At 42.6% G+C, this 21,629-nt stretch overlaps 1 protein-coding gene across 1 annotated transcript in view; it reads left to right on the top strand.

The window, feature by feature from the left end:
• Positions 1-2,486: 2,486 nt before the first annotated feature.
• Positions 2,487-21,629, top strand: part of mboat2a (membrane bound O-acyltransferase domain containing 2a) — a 40,878-nt gene continuing 21,735 nt past the window's right edge. Inside the window, exon 1 of the mRNA XM_069718186.1 lies at positions 2,487-2,779. Coding sequence (XP_069574287.1) covers positions 2,696-2,779 — 84 coding nt within the window. The 5' untranslated portion in view covers positions 2,487-2,695. The remainder of the gene's footprint in view (positions 2,780-21,629) is intronic.

Here is a 21,629-nt window from a genome sequence, read left to right as displayed (position 1 = left end):
TCTTTACCGTTTATTGCTTCACTGCATCTGTTCTTCATTTTTCATCCTCCCTTTATTTTTCGCTTGTCCTCCTCTCCCTTCCTCTGCAGTAATTTATTGGGCCTTCTGCGTGAAGAGGTCATTTATTCTCAGGTAGCATGGAGCGAAAGATCAGAGAATGGTTTTTTAACACTTCAGCCTGTGTTTGCTGAAATGGCACTTTGGGACTCAAGTTAGCAGCCCTGCGTACTTTGTGTCCCAAAAAACTGAATTGATCCTCTTCATGACAAGAATTAATATGAATCTGATGGGTTTTAAAGGTTTGGCAACATTCAGGACTACCAGGAAAAATACATCCGTATTGTGTTCGTTTTTTTTTAATGTAAAGTCCTCATTGAATTTGCAATGAAAATGTCTCCTGACAAAGTTTCCTTGTACCAGTGTTATGATGGCATTTCTATATTGTTATTCCTGTATAAAGTTGATCCTCTTGATGAAAGGCACGCCATGTAAATGTAAATGTGTAAATGTGTAAAACATGTAAATCTCCCTGTCTTATTTCATAAACCGTATTATTGGTTTCATGCTGCTTTGCTATAATATGCAGGAACTCAGTGAATGAACTCGGTGTGAAAGGGCTGCCCTCTATCGGCTTCTGTGACCAAGTGCAAATACCAGATTTACTGCTTAAAGCAAAGCATACCTGGATTATTTCAGTAACACAAAGAAAAATAATTCAAAAATGAAATATAATGAGATCTTTAAAGAAAATGTATATGAATTATTTGGAACCTTTATATTAGGGACATATTTCCTTCATGTTTTTTTTTTGGGGGGGGCAAATACATTATATTTTTAGGGGTCGTGGAAAAATGTCTGTAAACCACTAGATGGTGCTGATAGACAGTGAAGAACAAAAGGCAGCTGGAAGTGTAACTTCCTCAGGCTATTGCATAACAATTCAAACAACCAGTAGCTCTGATTGATCACAATAGTAAAATGTTCATACACAAACTGCAGCACTCATGCTGTCCTATGACTGCAGAGGCTTCCTTTTCATACCTTGCTCAGGAACAAATATATATATAAGTATATTTATAAATACAGCATAAATCTATGGACTATATTAAGAAACCTCGGGTCCCGGGGCACAGGCACGTGAAAGGCCTCCCACTTGTCCCCCACACGACCGAGACACCCGGACTTTAAGTCACACAGACGCGATTTCCGGTTGTTTTGTGTTTCCGACTGTGCATTTTGTAAATGTTTTGAATTATTTCCCATCTTATTGTGCACGTCAAGTTTTTCCCATTTTGGACATTTTTGTGTGTGTGTCATTTGAAAACCACTTGGTATCTCCGTGAGGTCGTTATGTATCTTTTTATGGTTGTTACGTGTCTCATTTTATTCAATCCGCGTCTGTCTGTGTTCATTTTGTGTTTCTTTCAGTTGTTTTGTGTCTCTGTCGTCAGTTCATCGTATCGGTCTCTGTTTGAAGTACAAGATATTCTACAGTCATGTGAATATAGTTATAATTCAACACATTTGGTCACTATTTCCAAAGTGATGTTGATATTCTTTTTTTTTTTTTTTTTTTAAATGCAGCTATAAAAGGACTAGTGCAGCCAGCTCGTGCAGATGCATGCAGGCGTTGCCGTTCAAATGAATCCGACCAAATGTCCCTCTTACGTCACTCCCCCCCCCTCACCCCATCCCATCCCATCTCCCCTCCCCGTCCCCCCCCCTTTTTTTTTACGTGTGGACTGCTATAAACGTCAGAGGGGTGCGAGCTCCATTGTCCAGATCAAATTTAATTTGCCCTGAAGACTGTGAATCGTAACGCAGAATCCATTAACAACAGTGAGGTCGTTTAATGGATTTCATTTCCTCCATACATCGGGTCAAAAAGCGATGGTTATTACGGAGGGCTGGGCTGCCATCTCTCCACCCAGACTTCCACATTTTTTTTTTTTTTTTGTCGTCAAAGGCCCTCGGTAGTCAAGATCATTCAAACCCTATTATTACAAAAAATAAAAATAAAAAAAAAATAGCAACCATTGTCTCGTTCGTAGTACAAATTGAACGAGCAGGCAGATGTTAGAAGTCACAATCATTTCTCTTGTCATGTAAAAATTGGTCAGAGGGATATTCATGTTTTTTTTTAAACCACGCATATATGCTCGCAACGGGAGTGCCTTTTCAGTTCTTCGTCGCCAACTTCAACCGATATTTGTTGCATGTTTTACGTATAAAACGTTACCTTTAAAAAAAATAAAAAAAAATAAAAAAAAGAGCGCAATTTAAATACAACTTAAATACCTTAAAATAAACGCGTAGCTAAATAGTTATATATATATATATATAAAAAAAAAATAAATAAATAAATAAATAAATAAAAAAGTCGCGTGCTCCTAACGGGACGTCAGACGGAAGAGAGCAGCGGAGCAGAAACGCTCTCGCCCCGGTTGTGCACTCTTTGCTGGATGTGTGCGCTGTGGATGACAAGAGTCCAGCTCGTCGCAACAACAGCAGCAGCAGCGGCGGCGGCGGAAGGTGGCGGCGGACGGGGAGGCAGAGTATTTGATCATCAACCAGCAGCCCGAGGGGAGTGAAGTGAAGCCTGGGGAGGGGGGGGAGGACGAGAAAGAGAAAGAGAAAGAGAGAGTGAAAGGATTTTTTTTTTTTTTTTTTTTTTTTTTTTTTACATCGTCCAAGCATGGCTACCCAAACGACAGCATCATGCACTGGATCCACTCTGTTGCAGCCAATCAGCGAAATTATCAATCTCCCTGTCGACCAGGTATGTGTTGGATGGAGGAAAATATCGATTCGCGGACCCGCCGAGTTGAAAAACCATATGTTTTGTCGTTGTAAGCATGCGGGCGTCTGTGGATCTAACGTTTGCAGAGGCTTGATGATGCGCACCGCCATTCTTCCCAAACGTTAGCTTAGCCTTTTGTATATTGCGGATTTACTGAAAACGAAAATCACTGTTGGTGGTTCAACATCACCGACGTCTAGTCCTCTCCTCCCTTCCTCCCATGTCAATCTACACAGGAGCTAAATGCCCTTTGTCTGCTCCTTTCGATGCCCGCAACCGAATCCAGTGGTTTCCAAACTGGGGTCCGAGGACTCTCAGAGATTCTTTGATCTGCCTTTCATCGGGTCGCCACTGAAAAAATAAAAAAAAAAAAAAAAAAATCCTCAAACACCTTTAAATATTCAACCTTAGATTAATCAACCTGTGCTGACGTTTTTATTTACAAATGCTAAGAAACCGAGAAAATCTTGGCTTTTATAGTGCTAAAAAAAAACCCCAAACAAAACAACCTGAGCTGTAAAATGGATGGATCGAATATCTAATTGTGATTAAATCAGACTTTGGCATGCTTCAGTGGTCCTGTACTATTTAGTGGGGAGAAAGGCATTCATGTTACGATGAGGTAAGGTTTTATTTACTCTAGGAATCCCAGCTCATGTGTTGTTTTTTGTTTTTTTTATACATCTGCGAACCTGAACCCGGTCCAGTCCAGAAACATGTTGTAATACTAGTCATCGCTGCTAATGAGAGTGGACATCTCACCCCTGTTAGTGAAGCACCGTGGGAATGGTCGGGTTGAGGAACCGGCTATAGGTGTGGCTTGTCTGACTGGGATTACAGGATTACATGAGGTAGTAATAGTTTTCTGAAGTGAATTTCATTACAATATGTATGTGTGTATATATATAAAACATTTAACAACAGTGACATGCGTCTACATGAAGTCTGTTTCCATAATGGCAGCTTCGAGGCTCCAGAAACAGCCTGTGGTTTGTTCTTAGAGAATCCGTCCTGGCATGTCAGACATCAGTGACTCAGAGTCCAGAGATGAAAAAAACAACAACAACACCACCCGTTTCTTCTCTTCCCTGCCATCATCTGACCACTGTGGCCTGTCTGAGGGAAAGCTGGAAGCATCCCATGCTAATCACAGTGCTTCCCTGCAACTACTCTGTGACATCACTGTTTCTACATGTGGAGATGTCACTCAGAGGCAAATAAATACCTTCCCTGTTTCAGCCCTTGTGGTTACAGGTCCTGTTTCTGGTATGAAGCCCAAACAGCCTTCAACCGATATCCTCCCCATCCCCTCTATGCTTCTGTTGCCATCGGCGGCACAATCTCTTGTTCTTATCTCAGCACAGGGTCACCGACAGATGAACTGATTTCCTTCTCATGCCAAGCATTTTCCTGACTTTGTTGAACACATCTGAGATAACCAGGTTGTGTCTGGGAGGACGTTTGCTCATTTAATCTCTTGTAAAGGTTTCACATTTGAAGTGATATTAAAAAAAAAAAAAGGGGAGCTCCATGACTCCCTAAACTAGTTGTTTTAACATAGTATTTAACTCTCATACACTCACTGGTGTGTGTGTGTGTGTGTGTGTGTGTGTGTGTGTGTGTGTGTGTGTGTGTGTGTGTGTGTGTGTGTGTGTGTGTGTGTGTGTGTGTTAGATAATCTCAAGTTTCACATTTCCAAATGGTACACTGTATAATTTGTAAACGTGTGTTCACGTGATCTCTGCTTCTCCATCAGCAGACCGTGCACGCAGCTACCAAGCCATCATCATATGACTAATGTTTAACTATTTGTCTTGTTGTGGTTCAAACAATAACCCATAGCTAACCCTAATCTCCATGTGGCACCGGGAATGCTGCATTGCGAGCATTGACTTGAAGCTCAGGTCTCGGGGACAAATGTGGACAGTAGTTTTTGAATCCTGCACTGTGTCCTAAAGAAAAATGGAGTGGAGAGAGCTGCTGCGGACAGAGTGGACGTTATGTTGTTGGCTGAACGCAGTTGATATTTTGAACGTCGAATGGTGCCGTTGTGCTTTTGCGTGTGCCGATACTTTAGCTGATGTTGTCACACAATTATATTAAGAATCGGAGCTTGTCGGTGGCAAAAAAATAAGCACTTTGAGTGGACGTGCGTTGACGGGATGCGATTGCCCCGAAGGACTAATTTCAATTTTATTTACAGTGCAAACTTGCCGTGGAACATGGTCCCAATACACTTGGCAATTACAGTGACTAAAATAAGACGTCACATTAAAATTATCAGTGTGGAGGAAACGTTAAGACTGGTAGACAAATGCAAGGTGAGGACAGAGAGACATTACAGCCCATTTTGCAGCTGAACCAAACCAGTTTTCTAACCGATCGTCCCCATTTGTTGCTTAGACTCGGTGTCTAAGCAACAAGTTGAAAAATACCAACATTTCCCTTTTTAGAGGAGAAATGATTAACAAGTGTGACCCCTCAATTTGCAATATTTAGTAAGCTTACAGTTTTGCATTGGAAAAATTACTCCATTTAATGAGCTACATTGCCAATACTGATCATTAGCCTGACACTGGGACGGCAGGCCCTTTGCCTCGCATTGGTGTAGTCGGGGGAAGTGCAGACATTGCGAAGCAGGAAATGAGCAGTAACCCTGGTTGTGTATGTATTTGTTTATTGAAATATTGGTGGTGACTGCGGGGAGTTGGGCGCCTCGGGCTTGACTCGGTTGTCTCTCCGTATCGGAATGACCACTGGCCGAGTGAGGGAGAACAACATTGCACAAATAGGACAGACAATCATGGACTACTGTGGCTCATGCTGCTTTGCCGGACAGGTGTCACACTTGTTTGTTAGCCTCCTGCCAACTAGGTGCTTTATCGTGCCAGGGCCGCTGTCATCAACACGGAGATCAATAACGGACGCTCGGATACAGTACGAGCCGTGCGGACATCGATGATGGTTTCATGGAGGCTGTTGTAGCGCGGCGCCTCACCCGGACTGTATGTATGGCATAGGAGAGATGTGGATCTTCGCTGGCCGGTGTCCGAGCTGTAACGGGAGCTGTGAAATCTGCACTGACAAACTTTTCTCCCGTTCTCTCCCTTTATCACACACAGCCTCTGTCAGCAACATGCAGATACTACTTTGAATAAGACCTCCTACTGCATTTTTTTTTTTTTTTTGTATGCCCACACAAACACTGTTCACCCACTCAGAGACTTCTGATATGAAAAATGTGTTTTATTTTATGCTCACAATTACACGTCTTGATCTCAAGCAGTGTCTGCCCCAGATTGCTTGTCGTATGTCTTGTAGAGTGAAGCCAATATGCAGTTATGAAATGATGCTCTTCGTCATGAAGGCAGTGACCTGACAGTGTTCATTAAGAAAAGCCTCGACATTTTACCGCTACCTCATCTGGCATCGAGTTCAATTATCCACCTGTTCAGCTTTTGCTTCAAACTTCTTGCGTCCCGATTCCAAGCCGGCAGTTCTGTCAGGAAGAAGGTCTCAAAACAAGAAAAGATGTTTAAGACAAGTTCTGCTTTAGATCACCGCGTCGCACACTTACAGACTTGCGCTGCTGTTTTTTAACTACAGATGTAGTGCACTGCTCTTTCTGACTCCCTGTAGCTCTGGATATTAAGCATTCGCACGAGCACAGAAGAGCTGCCTTGCTGATCAGCTAAAGTTTTCAGGGGTAGCGGTTAAATGAATCGGGTCCGATCTCTTTTGATGAACGTTTGCGGGTCCAGTCGCGGCATCACATGGCACAATATACCGTTTCAGATCAAAAAAAATTTAGAAACCATTTCACACAACCTCCCAACTGCCTTGCCGCCATCGTCAAGTCACGGTGGGATCTATATGTGCTTCGTCTAGCTTGGTGACAGAAAAACAAAACGTGGAAGGAATCATACGATCTGTTTGTACGTCTCCATGCCGGAAAATACCTTATTACCTTCTAAATTTCAGTTATTTAATCCTTTTGGTGACGCTTGCTCTCTGATTTCCTCTGAGAAGCGACTTTCAGAACTCACCAGATTGTAGCTTCAGCTGTGAAGCTCCTTCTACTGCTGCAGCTGTTTCAATATGCAGCAGCTGGAGTCCTGCTGCATCTCTCTTCTTGCTCGTCCACATATATACAATGAACCTTGCCAACTTGTGCAGCTCTTGATTGTCTTCCATACTAACATAGAGTGTTACTGGTCCCACTGTTTGGGTTTCATACAGATTAAAACTAAAGGGCGGTTATGTTTTGCGTCACTGATGTTCTTCTGTCAGCGTGTTGTTTTCACATCAGACGCTTTGTTTCAATGCGACTTCGCTTTATAAAGGTTACTTGTGCTTGCTTTCGGAGGTCTGATGTCACTGCTGTTTGCACCTGTGCAGGTCTGCAGGATGTCTCTGAGGAGCGTGACGGTGTGGAAATTTCCATTTGCACAGTGTTGTGCTTGGTAGATTATTTGCACATAAACCTGCTGTCACCGTAGACTGGATCGTAAAGTGGAAGTAGCATCCGGGTCTGAAAAGTGAAGCCTATGTGGAAGTGCCAAAGTGCAATACCACTGAGGGCCACCCGGGGCTGGCTCTAATGGGCCCCCATTCAACTTCTCTCCTGAAATACAAAGTCAATAATAGTGTCGTGTACTAAATTAGTTACTTCTGATTCATTTTCTAGCGTCCATCTAAAAATGATCCCATAATTAATACAGAGACACGACGTCTGACACGTTTCTCTCTTTTGTGGATTGGTTTAATGGCAACGAAAACACAAGTTCCCCACCTTTTTGCTGTTTCATGTTAGCAAAGTGTTCACACTGTAGCCTGTGCAGCTACAGCCCATCGGCCACTTCGGTGTCTGATGTAAAGAGGCTGATGTTTAGGCAGCGCCTCAGAGAGCAGTATTGGTGCTGCTGTGTGTCCTGTACTCACAAAAAGCCCCAGCTGTACAATCAGTCTTCTGTTTATGCAACATATTGGATCGCAGTTTGTCACAGTCAACGTCCATGTCTATTGTCACAGTGACAAACCTCCTTTTGTTGTTGCTGCTGAATTTCCTACCAGGCTTTTGTACTGTAGGCCTCTGACTGAGCCCACAGTGCCAAGGGTTGGATTTCCAGCTTTCTTTCTTAGCCACTGAATATTGGATAAGGGATTGGTCAAAATCGGTTGAACTGAGGTTTGAAAGCAGACTAGAGTAGTCATGTGTCCCTCAAATTTATAATATCTTCTTGTGTGTTATTCTCACCAGCCCTCATGCTAACATTTGCTTCTTTCTGTGTATTTTTGCGGTGATGGCTGGGTTTTCGGTGAGCTGTGCCTGAAGACTCTCAAGCTGACTTTCTTGTAAGGTCTCCTGCCACCGGCCGAGTCCCCAAAGCCTCCGGCTTGGGACTTCCAGTCCTTCTTTTAAGACCTCTTTCCTTACCCTCTCTTTGTCTTTAATTGGCTGCCCTCTTGAGAGCGTTATCCCTTCAATTGATTTCCTTCCCTCAGCTCTCCATAATGGAGTGCTACTGGCTGCTGCCACTATTATGGTGCATAATCAACAAGGCGAGCAGGTGTGATTCCTCCTGGGGAACATGAGGAGGCTTGACTGCGGTGCTAACATGACTGGTTGGTTGATAACAGGCAAACCAGCGATGGGAACAAACAGGCAGGAATTCATGAAGCTGGCTAGACTTTACGATTATATGTTTAATGACGCTTGGCTGTTTGTAATGGTAAAATATAATCCAGAGAAGTGGAGGAACTGAGTAAGAAGGTCACTGCTTAAGTTTATCCAGCACAAACAGCATTGTGTAATACTTGATTTTGGATGATGATAAATTCTCTATTGATCTGATAATATTTAATATACATATTATCAGAGGAGATGACTTTGCTTTAGGTTAGACTGATAACTTCTCCTCTTGTGGCTCTTTGAATTTTCTTAATATTTTATCATTATTTGATCATCGCCAAAGTCATCAATGCGTCACATCCGGGCCAGCCTCTGTTTCAGTCTCCGCAACTCAATGCAATGCTTGACACTTTGAATATTCCAAATATCAGAAAATTTAACAGCCTCTTTAATCATTCCACCAACTTTTTAATTGGAATGTGAACTACTATCAAACTATAGAAATGTCTCTTCGACTGACGTCATCGCTCTTCCTGTCTGGTCTTCTCCAGTATTTCTCTGCTTGTGTGGTCTCTCTAAGTCGTCTCCCTCTCCATGAGGCTAATCCCATCCTCTTCCTCTCTCATCTCCGGTCTCCTCTTCTTGTCCTGCATGCATCTCTTCCCATCCCAAAGCCGTGTCAGTGAAGAAAGTCAACACAGGCTCGATCCGTGTTTGCAGGATAGTCTTGCGGTGAAAATTTGAAGACGGGGAATCCTCATTTTAACAAACATTTCAACCCTTTGCAGAAAACTGAATCCAAAGAAAAACATTTTGACTTTCTTTAAAAGTTTTTCATGGATGAGTAAAATGAATCCGTGAAACACAGAGCTTTTCGTCAGATGATGTCTGAATGTAGGATCATTAGTATTGATCTATAAACAATCGGATAGTAAACTTTTCTACGACCAATATCAGGCTCCGGCAGACTCGGCTATACACTGATATAATTAGGGAAACGCTATGCTGAGTCAACCACAAGATCATTCACTCGACCAATTGTAAAGCAGTTACACCAGTGATCAGATCACAGACTGTATAACAGTCAGTTATCTCGGCCTTGTAAACTATCTTTGCTGCATCAAAGCGGAGTTATTTCAGGCAATTATTTCACGACTTTTATTATGCACACCTCGGCAAAAATAGCGAAGTACGGACCCCAGTGATTTTAGCTATGCTCAAAAGATAACACAAATGAGCTGAAACACTGGTAGAGAGATGTCCCTACCGTCCAAATGCAAACCTACGCTGTAGGTCTGAAACCATTTCCACCATTGAGTCTTCTCGTTCCATGTCTGACTCACTCACCTCTTCCGTCAAAGCTCTGATGCAACCCTAGATATTTGTCCATTAGTCATTACAAGTGCTTTTGTTGATTCAGGAGCAGAACCTGGAGGCTCCCCTTTCTCTTCAGCTCTGTGTATTTACCACGTACTTGTCTCCTACATTGTTAGGGTTGAAGTATGGTGATGATTGCCGTGGGTGTATTTCCTACAAACAATAAAAGCAGTCGTGGTATTGCAAAGCCAATCTGCTAAAAGCATCAATCAAACTACATATAAGCCCTTTTTTTTATGTTAGCAGAGTGAAGGAAAAGAAAATATAGATAAACAGGCAAGTCTGTGCAGCTGTCATTGCTCTTCACTCTGAAGTGTTCGAAGTGGCCACAAAAGCGGATGTCCACATGGCTGTACTAACTCATTAGTTCCGTTGGTAACGGTGCGCTGTTATGAGGGCGGATCGGGTTTCTGCACTAAAGAAGCCTACACTGTCGGGTGTGGAGCACCGATTTAATGTCTGCATGGCAAAGTACATATTCAGAACATATTTTCACTTTAGCAGCTTCAAATTACAGGCCAAGCACCATGAATTTGTAGACGGTAAACGCTTTCAAACAAGCCCCAGCTTAGAAGCTTGGCTCTCACTTCAGTAGGTGTGAAGGTGTGTTGCAGTTTGAAACGTTTCAGCCTTTGCTTTTGGTTTCACGTCGGATCGGTAGCATCTCCCCCAACGTGAAGCCGAAGCATGTAAATTCTTGACAGTTATGTGCAGCAGCTGTTCACGTCTGCTTTATTCACCGCTCTTCGACAGGAGTCCAATGGGCTGCATCCAATATAAATGAGAGGACATGAATATTTATCAGTGCGACTTTGCACTGTCACTTGTAACTCACACGAGGTACGTCGGTGAGGGCGTCCGGCTGATTCACCTTCACCAGAACAGACGGACTCTGTCACATTCACCAAGCCGCAGTCACCTCACCCCTAAGTGGCTCTACGCTCCAATAGATAGTCAATGCGAGTATTGATCGTTCTTAAAGTACAAGTTGCGCTGTCATCTGAAAAGTTGGGCTACTAAATGTGGAATTGATCCACAGTGTTCACTCCTCAGAACCTTCTGCCATTGATTTCCTGCTACAGATGGTGGTAAAATCTGTGCTTAAAGTGGTATACCACCCAATTTAATGACATACACGAGTTCTCTCTGTAGCTTGAGTGATATTCGGTCCACAAAAAAAACACAAAAAAAAAACAAGGCAGTGCAGGTTTAGCTGTATAACTCTGTTCTAACACAGGCAATTCATAGTGGTTTGTATAAGACAAAGAAAACAACATTCACAAACACAGTAAAATTAGATTACAATGAAATGGGAACAAGCTGGGGGATTGTGGAGCTCTCTGTGAAGACTTGATTCGATTCTATACATGAATAACTCATTTCAGGTTTGAAACAAATTATGTGACAAATCTGGAGTGGGTGTGTTTTGTCAGGACCTTGTTGGCACCCTGCTGTGAAAAGGTTGATTCTTTCTTTTGTCAAAACAACATGCACATGAGTTTAGTGAGATCCATCTGGCTCATACCCTGCAGAAACACCGAGAAATGTAGTGAGTTTCCTTTAGGGCCAAATCTTCCACCTCTGCTCCTCAGTTTGACTGCCACACTTCCTCTCTGAGGTGTCAAAGAGAGAGAGTGAGAAAGAGATCAAAAACTTTCTCGATTTAATTTTTAGAACGAGCTCATACACCCACAAACAAACTGTGTGTGTGTGTGTGTGTTTCACTCATAAAATGTAATATGACTTCAGATGAAATGTCTTCCACTGGCCATCAGGGAAGTTGATGTTTTGTAGTAGTGGAATAGCTGAGCATTGTTGGAGTAGTAAAACAATCACATTCACCCAGCCTGCAATTGTCAGTTACTTAACCTGCTTATAATTAGCTTAGCATCTACAGTCTTTTGTAACTTTACAGAAAAACCTGCCTTTTGTGCCATATTTAGTCCAGCGGGACGGTGAGGTTAGCCATTTATTTGGTGTCTTTTTGTCGTCTTTTATAAACCCTGAATGCTCTGCTGTCGTAGTGAAGACTTGGCTGCAGATTCTTGCCAGAGTGCGAAGTGATTTAGAAAGATCGGTTGTCTTCCTCACGCTAAGCACACCGTTGAGAACGTTTGCATATACGGTGCTCGTATCATAGCAACTGTCTTCTGTCTTTTGTCAGCTTTCTTGGTAGTAATTCTGCCTCCTCTCTGGAATCGATGCCAATTCCCCCTTTTTTTTTTCTTTTTTTTTACAAGCTATTGTTACAGAGTTGTAGGTTTAGGTACATGAGCACATATTAACTGATCACACCAGTAAAACGTAGGTGCTGCTTTTTATGACTTATGGCTGGTTAGGTCCATTTAACGCTTCACACGGATCCTCACTGAACTAATGAGCAAACAAAGGGCCTTGTGTAACACTGGTAATGTTGACCTAAAGGTGAAAAGGGCAGAGTTAAGCCTTTCGAAGGGATGTAGGGTGTTTGTATTGTTAATGATTGTGGCTTTTGAAAGACTAAAGCATACTGTGCTGCATATTATTGGTCCAATAGGTCTAGTGTCGTTCTCCTAAAGGGACGTACAGGCAGTTGTTGCAGAGCTGTTTTACCGGACAAAACCTTCTCTGCCAAACTTGTCAAGCTCCTTTGAATGTAATTGAAAGTTCTGTAATAGTTCTCAGAGGGCTCAGTATTCATTATGACGGTTTATATTTTTGTCGGGAGTCTTTGCCTCTGGTTGTAGATCACAGAGCAACAGGAGGGGATCCCGTAGTGAGGGGACAAAATGTTCCAAGATGATTGATTTCCTTTTTCTTATATAAGGAGGAAGGCCTTGCGTCCACAAAGCCCCTCACATTCATACGAATCAAAGAAGCGAAGGCCACCTTCGCATGTGGAGATATAAGAGATCAGATCAAGTTTTACTGCGTCATTGCGACAGGACTGATCACGCATGGCAACATCTCAACAATAAAGTTTGGTTGGAGGCCTGAGATATTACTGGCTGTTCCTCATGAGTAAGTCCCTCAGCAGCTGAATGAAACCAGGTGAGCTGAGCGGGCAGGAGCCCAGCAGTTTTTGTCCTGGGGTGAAACAATATGAGACAAGACTCTTGACTCGCTGCGTTTTTAGCTGCATTGGAATGATCTCTTAACACTACATCCATTTCACACAAAAAACAACAACAGATCTTTAAGTAATTTTAGACACGTGTAACAGCGACTGTAAACATCAGGCTTTGGAGTCAGACCCTCAAATAATAAGCAACAAGTTCTTTCAAGAATCACAACTCGGCAGCTATAATGAATTGGAGAGAATTGTGTAAAATAACATTCACTTTAGTTAAAGAAATGTGAATATAGATCCATTAAGAAGTAAAACCAGGTCAAATTAAATCAAATTAAATTTAGGGCCAGACTAAAAAGGTAGGTCTTGATTTTTAAAAGTATATCAACACTTTCTATGGAAGTACTTAGAAAAAGTATCTGTCTAAAGGAAGTCATAAATCAAATGGCTGCGGGTGAGACATGCATCTACAGGCAGCAGGAATATATTTAATCACAGTCACCAGTAATCTTACCTGCTACAAAGAGATGTGTCAGTGTAGAGCAAATAGCTTCTGTCAAATGTTTTCTGTTACTCACAGTCTCTGTAATGAACGCAGTAAAACTCTTGGATGAAATATATAACTGGCAGCTTTTTGCAGGGAGTTGCACATATCAAATGAGAGTACATGTTGTCAATAAAGCTCACAGAGAAATGAACAAGGACAGTCAAAGAATAAAGAGTAAAGAAGGAGCCTTAGAGAGAGACATGTCTGCACTCAAAAACAATATTTGCAAGCCTCTCCCTGGACTTTTTCTTTATGGAACATTGTATTATATATATATACACTGGATTTTTCTTCCCTCTACTGATTGTACTGACATGTGGTGTTCACACATGCCTGGCCCGAGTCCTTAACGTCAAGGTGACTCAAGGTCGATACACCTTGATGTGGTGACATGATTTCACCATTTGAGCACCAAGATGCCTTCTGAAGGCACAGATGACATTTGTAACCGAAAGCAGCCCTGTGGTGTTTGCTGGGGACAGATTCCAGTGTTTGAAGAGAAGAGAGAGACACACACACACACACACACACACACACACACACACACACACACACACACACACACACACACACACACACACACACACACACACACACACACACACACACACATATATTGTGAGCATGGTTCTGGCCCAGTGCTGCTGCTTGCCTTGTGGGGAATGGCTGATTGTTTGGCTATTAATAGCCAGCCTGACCGGAGAGCCTGACTTGTGGATCAGCTCAGAGAGGAGAGCGCCACACTGCAGGCTTTAACACTCCTGTGTGTCCGATGTGCCAGTGTGCTGTCTTTGGGCTGCTGTCATCCACATGGTAGTTTTCGTATTATTTGCAACTTCACAACTACTACTAGTTCAACAGAACTTCTAATTCAGCCTCAGGTTGGCTGCATCTTAAAAGGTGGGCTTGGTTCAGTATATTGAGGCCTGTATCCTGTCTCTTTTTGCTGTGAGACTCTTGACTTGACTGGAGGTGAAGAGCTTGTCCAAGAGTCAAACTTTTCTTTCTTTTGTGTGTTACTGCCAGTGGCACAAAACAAGTCAGGGATTTGTTCTGTTGAAGGAAAGAACAAGAATTCAGTTGTTCCCTAACTGTCAGCAGGATCTTGTTGCACACAAAAGACAGTTTGTCTCCAGGAGCCGTGACTAATTGTGCTGCATTTATTGGCGAAGACTAAAGCAGTGTGTGTGACATTGTGTGTGTGTGTCTTTGTCTGGCAGCAGCGACCATGCGGACATGCACAGGTGTTGGTTTGCATTTGTGTTTGCATGTGTGAGCACACTGGCACACATTTCTCCTCTGTCATTTTCCTCCGGCCAAGAATAGGGCTGAATGGCGGAGGGTGGAGCAGCATGGCATTCTGCAAGTGCCTTTTCTCACTCAATTGGAAACTTACTGTCTCATAGACAACATAGGGAAAAGTTTGTCATATTCTGTGCAATATTTTGCACATTCCTTGCCTTTTCCTGCCTATTTCTGATAAAAAAAACAACAACAACTAATTTCCCACCTTTCTATTTCTTGCTGTTCTGTGCGTCATCTCCACCATTAATAACATTTTACAAACACTCTTGTCATCAGCTGTTTTTAAGCCCCTGTGGGAATTAAACATCAGAGCTCTTTCCAGCACTCACCTAACATGAAAGTGCTGCTAACTGCTGTGCTATAGTAAAGAGGATCAGAACAGTATATGTGCAGTAGACCGTATATGCACCACAGACACTTTTAGCTACATTCAACTACAGACTGAGACACTAGTTGAGTTTAACTTGGAGGCTTTGATTCCCTCCCTGCTCTCTGGCATTATTCTGCATGAGTCATTGTGGACTACAGCTGATGGAAATAGAATGAGACTGTGCAGAGCAGCACTGTAGCTTCACAGCGGCTGCAGGGGTGGAGGAGTGTTGTGGGGGGTTTGGGGGTTGCTGACTTAATGACATGGAAAAAAAAAAAAAAAAAAAAAAGGGATTTATGCTAATGACTGTCTAAATTTATCTCGCTCACTCACTCACTCACTCACTCACTCACTCACTCACTCACTCACTCACTCACTCACTCACTCACTCACTCACTCACACACACACACACACACAGATGCACACACCCCTGCATAGACAGGAGCCCACCAGTCACAGTGAGTGAGTTTGGGATAGGGAGGCATTTACTGCTCTTTGCAGAAAGGAGCTATTTTAGGTCTGGGCGCTAAACACAGACTGTGCACAGGGAGTCAGGGGAGGAATAGTATCTATGAAACGTGATATACACCCCAGCAGTGTGTGTCTGTGATGCTACTTAAGCTCATTGAAGGAGGGAAAGTTATTACCCAAACAAAGAGCTCTCCCATGGGAAAGGTATCCCGCACCTCCTTAGGACCTGAGAGCAGGTCAGACTCAATAAGCCAGTTTCCTCAAGATGTTTATCGGTCTCTCTCCCTCATGGGAACCTTACAAGGTGCATTTTCTCCAATCTGCTCATCTACACACTCTGACAGGTTAAATAAACATGTCTGTACAGAGGTCAGTCAAAAAATGTTTGCATATCATTCTGACACTGTTCCTGGAATGTGTGTGGAACCAGGGGGGGAGTTTCTAAGGTGTAACCACTGGTCCTACTGTGGCAAGTTAACATACAATAGTCAATAATGTATACTTCCATTGCTGTGCTACTTGCTGTAAGTCAACAAATATAATCATATTATTTGCAAGTATCGTCGTGGATCACTGATATAATTTGCTTGTCCAATTTCTTGCAAATATTTCACAATATAAGCCTCGAAGAGTTTCTGTCTACTAGAGGGCTTTTAATTTTAAACAGAAGGACAAGAAGTGTTGTGTTTGTATTAACCCGCAATAAAGTAAGTTTATCAGGGCAAACAGTAGTGGATCAAAACAAGGCTTCAAATGGATGTTATCAATCAACGAAACACTTTAGATATTAATATGACTCATCCATTGGTTTTCATTGGCTCTCTTGCATAACATATGGTTAACTCGTCTACTGAAATGCCGGTGTTTAAACAAGAATTTGAAACGGATACAAGAAGTGTGTCTTTGATGTGTGTTTTGTAAATGGTCTTTGCTGTCTGGACCAACTCTGTGGTGAGGCACTGTTGCATGAACTGTTGCCTGTTTCCTGTTTTTGGGCAGTGAATACAGCACACAGCAGTTGCTGTGCTGAAACTTGAGCTTATCGGAGGCTTTATGACTGCTCACAAAAATGAAGTGCCTCAGCCACAAGCCCACCTTCCTAAACGGGAAGGCCGGAACCTTAACAAAAGTTTCTGTAAGTTATTTATAAAATCTCTGTCTGGCCACAGTTAGAGAGAATGTGTTCTTCCCGTGACTAATAACAACTTGGTCAACCAGTGCTGACTTGACTGTTTTGGGGCAGCTCAGGACCAAACATCTGTACAACGAATGACTCCCCCCCCCACCCCTGCGCCCCCTCAGCCTTAGGTGGACTTTGTGTTTAGTGCTAAATGATAACACGCTACACCATTAAACTAAGCTGTGAACATGGTAAACATTATACCTGCTAAAAACTTAGCATATGTGAGCTGTTGCATTGCAGGATTATCACGCTGTTGTCAGCGTTTAGCTCAATAGCAGGATCTCGCTCTTGTTTTTATCAAAAAGGGAAGAGGAAAGGCTTTGCCCAGAGTAAATTGACTTTCCATCCATCTGTCCATTCCCGTGCCATCCCTGCTCTCTTTCTGCCCAACCTCACTGGCTGGCTGCAGCTCCTCTCCGAACATGAAATCTCCAGCTGATGACTTCGATGTAAAGAATGCGCAGAGGAAGAGAAGGGAAGAAGTTACACGTAAAGTGCATTTTTTTTTTTTTTTAAATTATTTTTTTTTTTGGCTTGGTATTAAAATCCCGGTTACGGGTGAAGACATTTCTTTGTGAAAATAAGGAAAAGTGTTGTGAAAGAAGTGAACGGTGGTGCAAAGCTCCAGCCCCGAGGGCCGTTATGTTCCCTCACAAGCACACAGACACAAGCACACAAGCACACTGTATTTCACTCAATAACAAGCTTCAGGAAGCTGCCTTATCTCTGTCTTCCACCGCATTCACAATGACTTCCCTTCCCTTCCCTTCCCTCCCCTTTAGCTTCTCCCCCTCTCTCCCCCTCCCACCTCTGTCAGTCTATAATGTAGCTTCTTAAAGCTGAGCTGAGCCCTGTGCCACAGCTGCCGGGAGGAACTACCTGACAGCTTATTTCCCCAAAGCGCTAATCGCTCACTGGCGCCTGCAACCCCCCTCAAAACATCTGCATGTTGTCTCTCGTGCTGCGTCTCTCTGATCCATACCCACCGTAATGATATGCGATTGATCGCTGTCTTCTGGTATCGAGATAAATTGAGAGCGGCCGAAGAGGCAGCACGGAAGGCGTTTCTGTTGTGGCTTAAGAGTTTTGTTTTCAGCAAGTAAATATTGTGTCGGAGGGATTTGTTAACACAGGTGAGAAGAAAAGATTAATGCTTTCGGTCCTCAGCCAAGAAAACGGTGATGCCATTCGAAGTTATATCCAACTTTGGTTTGTCAGCTCTGGTTTGCCAGTATTTGCATAAATTAATGATTTGAACCAAAGTCTTCCTACCTTTTCCCTAAGTTAGTCTTCTTCCAACTCTATTTAGTTTTTTTTTTTTCCTTCCAGGAACATACTTCAGTGGGTTTGCTGCAGTGAATTGATCCAAAATAGCGATTTCTTTTTTTTTTTTTTTTTTTTTTCTTTCCCTCTTTCTGTGACTCCCTTTGAATCTCAAAGCGTTCTGCAGCAAAGATATTCTGCCTTCCATTCTGAAACAATAAGAACGCTGCACCCCAGGGTAAGGTTGACTTCACAGTGAATCAATAATAGAAGAGCAGATCCATGTATTATGAATGAAAAAACAACGTACCCTGGCACAGGAGCTTGTCTATTGCAAAGTGTTTATTCGGTAAACAACGACCCCGACACTGGCGACAGGCTGAGGGAAACACATTTAGCCTCGCCCTTTTAAAACATCCTGTAACTATCAAGACTGATATTGTTTCTTAAGCCTTGATCTTATTATTTTTGCCATGCAGAGCATTATCTAACACTCCTGTGATGCCATAACTTTGCTGCTTGCATCTATCTAGGAGGTAGCTGCTTACATATTCCACGCCTCCTCGTGGCGAAGATGCTGCGGTGTCAGTCCGCCGTGTAAATTCACATCTGTCAGTGAAATGCAGCAAGTCGACTGGCATGTGGTCTTATTATATAAGTGCTGCTCAGACGAAGGAACTGTTTTGGTTATGTTTACTTTGACAGTTTATTTCTCAACGGCTGTCATTAATTTCCAGCGTCACTCCGACAGAGTATTTCACTGATCTTGTTTATCAGTAGCAAGGGTGGGCTGTACATGACTAGAATCACTTTTGTAATCTACCTACATGCTCACATCTCCACAACTTCCTGTTGAGCTCAATAAACAGGGTGTAGAGAGAGGCTGCGAGGTGTCACTGAAGTATCGAAAGAGATAGTTCACATTAACTGGCGTATGAGAATATGAAAGGTTTTCCAATGTGGATTAGCAATCAGTTGTTTTACTGATATACTTGATATACTTGTACTTGTGATCATGCATGTGTTGCCTGTCCTGTGTGTTCATATTGCACTCATGATGTTTGTGACTCTTCTAATGCATATTGAGCTCATTATGAGATCAATAAAGCAGTGGCTGCGAACAAAGTAAGACTCTCCTGTTCTGTCTTTTAAAAGATTTTCCCCAGTTCATTAATCACCTGAGTTTTCTGTCTGATAGTTTCTGAATGAGCGTAGCTTTCGAGCACCTGTGATCTCTGATAAACCAGCCATTAATCAACAAGCACATTTTCAAGTCTACATTAAAATTCAACAAGGCTTTTCAAAGTCAGACAACACGATATCCACATGTCGCCGCTGAAGATCGCTCTTTCAAAAAGCAGGCTTGGGTCATTTTATTAACAAACAGAGATCGGCTACTTCAGTATCTAGTGTTGCTTCTCAACTTATCCAGCCTCCAGACCCACATAGAGTTAATATTCAATGACATAAAATGGCAGACCTTGAACTAAAGGCATATCACTGCCCGTTTATAGTGGTGATGCGGTAACTGCTGAGGTGGCTACGTCAGTTTTGCTTGTTATTGTCATGGCGACGCTGGCAGCAAATGGCCACCTCACACACGCCGCGATTCCTCCACATAGTAATTATTTATGCCTCATATAATCAAAAGGTTGCACGTGTTCAAAGTCTAGTCGTTCATGTTCCCTGAAAAGCTTCAGATTAGATAGTCGCCTGTTGGTCAGTCGGAGCTTTTGCCACACAGTCGGCTTTCACGTCGTCTCGCACAGCTCTACTCTCCTGCTGCCGGGAACAATGCAGTTCCTCTGTCACGCCCTTCCACTCTCCGACACAAAAATTCCTTCCTCACAAAGCAACGTGTTGATATCTAGGGAGGGCCTGATTTCACACTCTTTTTTTTACTCTCCGGCTGTTAGAAAGACAGATGTTACGAGTTCCTCAAGTATGCGTGTTATTTCCCCCACTTCGCCAGAGATGCATGTGGGAAAATACGTTTCCTGCTCTGTAAGATATGTTTGTTCATTGTTTCTTTGTTTTGTACTTTGCTCAGGAGGCATTGCACATAAAAATGCCCCAGAAAAAAAAAAAAACGGCTTTCTTCCTGCTGAAGCCATCTAACTATTTGATTTGATTTTTGTTTCGTTTTGGATAAATCCGTCGCTATGCTGAGTGTGGGTTTTCAAACGAGCCAGTCAGTCATCCTGTGGGGAGGCGCACATGCTCACAAGTCAGCTTTTCATTCAACCAAGTACCAACGGCTTTTTTTTCCCTTTTTTTTTCAACCAAGAGGGCAGCTTGGAAGTAATCAAAGCGTGAAATGACATCCCAAAGCTGTGGATTGAATAAGGTGTTTAAAAAAAGAAAAGAAAAAAAGAGGCAGTGTAGGTCAGTTTGATGTGATTCGTTGTCATTAGCAGGGCATCTTATTCTATTTTTAGCCCTTCAGATTTAATGGAGGAGGGGTCATTTGCAGTTGAAGTGGGGCCTAATTTGGCCAGATTTATTGCACTGGAGTTTGCCCAGGGTGCATGAGAACAACACTCAGTTATTGGAATCAGTCAGGGAATGATTTAGATTGAAAGTAGGCCTACTTACTGTATTATTCATGGCTGAATGATGGAAATAGCAGGCGATGTCAATAAGCACTATTCTTTATTGGCACATCCTGTAGCTGGGCTGAATTGTTTGCTTCTGATCAATAACAGACACATAGATGACTCGTATTTTGCTTTTCGATACCATAGAAACGGTATCGACAGCCAAAAATCCAAAACAAACGGCCCGTGGAGTTCTTGGAATTTGTTTGCTTTTGGTCAAACAACTGCAACACAATCTGCTCGCAGCCTTTTGGTTTAGCTTCTCCTGCTGGATTACTTGTTAATTATGCTCATCTCCATCCACACTCCTCTCTTGAACAATACCACTGGAAACAATAGAAGAACAAATAGAGGCCAGCTCCTGTCATTGAGGCTCATGCGTTTCCTGTGTGTGTGTGTGTCTGTGAGAAAACAAAAGCTCCAATAATTCGCCTCCTAATACCATCTGATATGAAACCCAGAGGCTAATGCTGCGGCTGATTTGTGGCTACGTCGTCTCTTAGCCGTGCAGACGAGTGGGCCTATGTACTTAGGGCTATATTGGTCCCTTTCCCTTTCATTAATCATGCAGGATCCATAGATAATGGATGGTGCTCATGGTGTCTCCAGCCTTTCACTGCTTACCGGCCAGACGGATCTCTTAACACGACCTATATACATTAGCAGACTGTTGTGTTTTCAGACATGCACCGCTTATTGTGACATCAAACAAACATGAAGGCGGATAAGCGTCCACTTCACTTTTTACTGAACTACATTTAATCATATATTTGGCTAGTTTTGTGTCCGCTGTGCATTTTCCTGCATTTGCTTTTGTAGAAGTGCATCGAAGGAGGACGTGTGTGATAGACGTGTGTGTGCAGTGCAATGAAAGAGATAAAAAAAAAAAAAAAAAGCCAATCCATACTGGACACATACAGTAAATGCTTAAGAGTGAGACAAATCAAACATCATCCCTGAGTCAGCACTATTCACGCCAGAGCTTTTAATTTGAAACAAATACAGGAAGTGTTGAGTTCGTATTAACACGTAAT

Source organism: Brachyistius frenatus, unplaced genomic scaffold (assembly GCF_029030835.1).
Source record: "Brachyistius frenatus isolate BFR_SWC_R1_liver_20210118 unplaced genomic scaffold, ASM2903083v1 Contig_187, whole genome shotgun sequence".
Classification (NCBI taxonomy): domain Eukaryota; kingdom Metazoa; phylum Chordata; class Actinopteri; family Embiotocidae; genus Brachyistius; species Brachyistius frenatus.
This window is presented reverse-complemented; position numbering and strand designations above follow the sequence as displayed.